The sequence below is a fragment of the Mesitornis unicolor genome, unplaced genomic scaffold (assembly GCF_000695765.1).
Source record: "Mesitornis unicolor isolate BGI_N332 unplaced genomic scaffold, ASM69576v1 scaffold14939, whole genome shotgun sequence".
NCBI classification, from domain to species: domain Eukaryota; kingdom Metazoa; phylum Chordata; class Aves; order Mesitornithiformes; family Mesitornithidae; genus Mesitornis; species Mesitornis unicolor.
In genome coordinates, this window is record NW_010205326.1 from 1490 (window position 1) to 6809 (window position 5320).

The 5320-nt window shown below is 37.8% G+C and overlaps 1 protein-coding gene across 1 annotated transcript in view; it reads left to right on the forward strand.

Annotated features, from left to right (window-relative positions):
* The first annotated feature begins 607 nt into the window (after positions 1-607).
* The window catches only part of NUDCD1 (NudC domain containing 1), a 33599-nt gene continuing 28886 nt past the window's right edge, over positions 608-5320 (forward strand). Inside the window, exon 1 of the mRNA XM_010191362.1 lies at positions 608-760. Within this exon, the coding sequence (XP_010189664.1) occupies positions 653-760 (108 nt within the window). The 5' untranslated portion in view covers positions 608-652. The remainder of the gene's footprint in view (positions 761-5320) is intronic.

The window sequence follows — 5320 nt, forward strand, 5'->3', positions numbered from 1 at the left end:
AGGAGTCCTCCCCTTGAGGAGGAAGGAGAAGCAGAAACATTTGATGTGAACTGACTGCAGCCCTTATTCAACTGTCCCCCTGTACTGCTGTGGGGGAGGAAGTAGAGAAAATCATAAATAAAGTTAAGCCTCGGAAGAAGGGAGCAGTGGGGGCAAGGTGTTTTTAAGATACGGTTTTATTTCTTATCACTCTATGCTGATTTTGATTGGCAATAAATTAAACTAATTTCCCCAAGTTGAGTTTGTTTTGCCTGTGACAGCAATTGGTGAATGATCTCTCCCTGTCCTTATCTCGACCCATGAGTGTTTGTTATATTTTCTCTCCCCTGTCCAGCTGAGGAGGGGAGTGATGGAGCGCCTTTGGTGAGTACCTGCCATCCCGCCTCGGTCAACCCATCACATAATAGTTGCTACATGCTCACAGTGAATGACCCACTTTCCAAGTTTATGGTGAAATTTTGAACTGTGTATACATGACGTATGTTTCTTCAAATAAACCAGTCCTGTGGACTAAGGATGGAAGAATTACTAGTTTGAACTTTAAATTATTAAATTATAAATAAATAAATAATTTTTTAAAAGAGTTTGCTTTTTTTTTCCCTCAGCTGTAGCAGAAGTGAAACTTCGTGATGATCAGTATACCCTTGACCACATGCGTGCTTTTGGCATGTATAATTATCTTCACCTTGATTCCTGGCACCAGGATAATGTCTACTATGTTGATCAGTTTGGACGAGTTATGAATCTGTCAGTGACTCTGGTAAGAATAAACTTTAAAAAAAATTACTAAAATTGAAAAAATGGGGGGTAGGTTAAATAGAAAATGTGACAAGTAGGATCCGAATGCTGGAAACAGAGGAAGCTGTTGCCAGGAAGACAGGTAGATAAACAAAAATGTGGTTCACCAGTTAGGATGAGAGGATTTTAAGTGCGGTTTTCAACATCTTTTCGTTAATAGTATTGCAACAGTGTTGTGTCTGCTTCCATTCTGGGAAAGATAGACACGGTAACAATCTGAAGAAGAGAGTAGATGCTTCTTTTCTACTTGCTAGCTGTTTCTCCCATATGTTACTTGATGTTTGTTTGCTAATTTGAGAATCCAGTCATTGTAGATATATGGAGAAAAAGAAGCTGTGCATATTAGAAACAGAAATGCAAGCCATTATGGACTGTTAGCTTAATCTGGGTATCACATGGAGGCAAAAAGATGCTGGGGAACCTGGGCAAACTTCAAAGCAAGCTAGACAAAATCTAAAAAACATAAGTAGTCAAAACTTTCTGCTTCTTTTGAGCCATTTTAACATGTGAATGCACTGCTTTCCATTAAAAACCTATTCTTCATTCTGGAGGGGAAAAGACGTGGTTATATGGGCACCGTGTTTCTGGTACATGCAATTGTAGTGCTTGATCATAAAGGAATAAAAGTCTGTAAAGAGGAAAATATCCATTGTCACGCTACCAAGAAATATGACTTGTAGCCCTGTGGGACAAAAAGCATGGAGTGATGTGTGATTTTTTATTTTTTTTTTTTTTGAGAGTATGTGGCTTACTCTATGCAAGGTTCTGTTGGGGGGGGTGGGGAATGACTAGGCCAGGACTAAGCTGAGAAAAAGTCCTGAAATGGTAGTTCTAGACTTTTTGAGGAAATACACATTCCAGATAATGGTAGGTTGAGAACTGAAGCTGCAAACTGGTTCCTTTACTTTTTGTAGAACATAGAGGCGGTTGGGGCCTTTGGCATACTGTTGCTAAGACAGAATAACCTTTTGGGACTTTTTCCAAATCTTTTGAGATCATCTGGATTCCTAATAGGAAGGTCTAAAGGAAAGAAGCTTGTCAGGGAAAGCCTTCTGTGAGCAGTGTCTTGTCACAATCTCATTTTCTGTGTTTTCTCGTTGTGGCTGGTTAACCTTGGCTGGTTAACACTTCTCCCCTTCTTCAACAGGACAGGAGAAAAATAACATAGAAAAGCTTGTGTATTGACATGGAAACAGGAAGATCATTTACCAGTTACCATCACAGGCGAAACAGACTTGGCTTTGGGGAAATTAATTTCATTTATTGCCGGTTAAAACTAGTGTAGGATGATGAGAAATAAAGTCATACAAATCTCCTACCAGGAGCTTGCTCTGGCATGGGTTTTCTGTGGGCTGCAGCGTGCGTATCTGCCCCACTGTGGTCCTCCATGTTCTGTAGACAACCTACTTTCCTGTGGTCTTCTCCAAGGGCTGCGGGAGAACCTCTGCTCCCCACCACAGTCTTGGCTGCCAGGCTCAGCTGTGTCTGTGGTGAGCCCATTGGAGCAGCAGCGACACCCCTGCAGCTCCCCAATGCCAGCACTCATAGACAACAAATACATAGACACCTCTATTGGGAGGGCACTAAAGTGCGTATATTTCTTTCTTAGCTGATAAAGTAGATAAAGAATTTTACAATAGACAGTAATTTGCATTTTTATGTGCAGTAAATTGAAATAATAAATATTCTTCTGTAGAACTGGTGGGTCTGTTGAAATCTTCAAGAAAATGTGACAAGATATTAACCTAGTATCATAGAATCACAGAATATTAGGAGTTGGAAGGGACCTCAAAAGATCATCCAGTCCAAGCCCCCTGGCAGAGCAGGATCACCTGGACTAGGTCACACAGGAACGCGTCCAGGTGGTTTTAAATGTCTCCAGAGAAGGAGACTTCACAACCTTTCTGGGCAGCCTGTACCAGTGCTCTGTCACCCTCACAGTAAAAAACTTTTTCCTCATATTCAGATTGAACCTCCTATGCTAGTACTAGTACTAGCATAAACTAGTGCTAAACTAGTACTGAGTTTTATTTCCACTAAAATGCGAAATAAATAGCTGCCATCTTGTGTCCTAATGCACAACACAGTGCTGTTTTGCAAAGGAAATGTCTGCCTATGTATGAAAAGGAATGCATATTCAGAAACATCAGCAAAGTGTCTCATTACAAATGTGCCTAGCCATGTATTAGTCAAATGTATATTACAAATACTATTGTTTTCAGCCAGGTATAGCTTACAAGTTAGCAATAGCCACAATTAAAATTAATGTCAGTCTTCTTTAAAACAGAAGATGAAACAGGTCAACATGCTTATCCTAAATCTAAAGTGAAAAAACACATAGGCTTTGTAACACATAATTGTTTCTAATTCCACTTCCTGTTTCTGTTGCAATTTTGACTCTAGTATGGCAGTGTGTTAGTTATCCATAAATCATGAATTATCCCTGCAACTTAGGTCTTTAAAAAGATGTCATCTGTGAAGGCCAAAAGTATAGATAATACCTTGCTGTTTGCTCAAAATCAAATATAATTGAAAAAGAGAAGTTATCAAGATGAGCAGTTTTTCTAAGCTGACGGATGGATATTCAAGTAATTTTGTTTATACCAGGTTGAGGAAGTTGTTACTCTAACCTGACTGGAAATACTGTATGAAAACCTTAACATTCTGCTGTTACAGCTGTTGGACTTCTTCATTCAATAAGCCAGCACTGATACTGTTTTTTAAAGACCCAATGGTGGCTAGTGTAGGGACGGGATTGCTGAGTTGGGTTTTTTGGGGTTGTGGGGTTTTTTGCATCTGACTTGACTTTTTTTAATTGCTTGATGTTTGTAATCCCAGAATATATCTGGAATATAATTCAAAGTTTTCTCCTCTAGCAGTTAAATACTTGGACTTTATTTCTCGACTTTCAGCTCTTCTTGCAAAGATGACTTTTTCATTTTACATTCAAATAATGGAATTGAGGAATTGTGGCAACTGTAACTCTCCTCACACTTAATTAAAAACCTTAATGTTATCTATATTTTAATCTTTCTGAATTCCAGTAAGAATAAGCTGTGGAATGCTGTTTCCCTAACTTTCAGTTAACTCAAATTCAGGACAGCTGTTAGTTGCATCAGAAACAACGTGGGAATTCTGTTTGAAACAAGTCAGAATAAGGAAGCAGATAAAGTGAAGATGAATAAAATCTTTTAGACTTCTGTATTGGGGTTTTAAATAATTGGCTTTTTGTTATTCGGAGTGCTAGGTGTAGACATTTTTGCACAGTTAGAGAGGTATGTCCAATGCCTAGATATTTTTATTTTTCATAAAAACAAAGTTTTGTATTTGTTACGACTTTGTGAAAATTACTATATACCTTATAGCTTTTATTTTTTCCTTTCTCATTTGGTATATTCTTTCTTTTCTCATTCCTTATCTTTTCCTTGGAAAATTAATTCTTATTTTAAATCTCTTATGAGATACTGATTGTGTATACAGTATGACAAACTGTTTGTGACTTTGGAACAACACAATTTCTTAATACAACTTAAAAAAATTAAATCTTGAAGGTATGTAACTTTAAGTATTACAGGCATGCCAAAGAATTTATGTAAAATTTCACTACTTTACTATGTAAGCTAAGATACTCTTACTTAAATGGAACTTGGCACAGGAACTTGGCACTTGAATCAGGAACAGAGGGAATTTTTGAGCTTGCATTTTACATTTTAGCTTCTTCTGCCTGACTTTGCCTATGGAGCAACCTTTTGCTCAGAATTTCTATACAATTTTGAAACCTGATCTGCTTAAAAGTCTCCAGGTCAGGGTTAGTGTCATAGGCAGGTGAGGCAATGGAGCTGCTGAATGGAAAGGGGTTGTAATGGTGAAGAATTCAGATGAAATCTGAAATAGACAAACATAATGACAGAGACCAAAAGAAAGCAGATTATGCTGTTGAGAAGTATAGAACTGGACAGAAGTAAAGGGCAGTGGAAAAGATAGGAGAGAAACTTGGGAGTGAAAAATAGTTAAACAAAGGAAGAATCTCTGTAGAGAGGTGAAGGGACATGAAGAACTGGGTTTGACGAGAAGCGCATCTAGTTTTGTTTTTAAGAAACTGTGTTACTGTCCTTTAAACCTAATTACAGTGAGAAAACCTGACTTCTGTTAAAATGACTACAGTTGGTTTAGCCAGTTCTTGCTAGCATAACACATCACTATAGTACCTCAGTATCCCATCATACTTCTGAAGTAGGGAGTTACTGTTAACACCTGTGAACAAAGAAACCATAAGTCAAAAAGCAAATCTGACACGGAAGTGTTTTGAGGGCAGGTTTTGTTTCAGCTTCAAGTGAGTCCATCCTTTTCATTTCGAATTGAGATTAGAGACTGTTCTAATAAATGTCTAAAGTTAAATTAGTGAACAGAAAGATTGTGAAGAGCATTTCCTTTCTTGCCTATTGAGAGGGAGGCCTTATAACATGTAATGAAGATTATTTTTCACTTTTGTTCAAGAGATATATTGAGTCTTGACATTCCT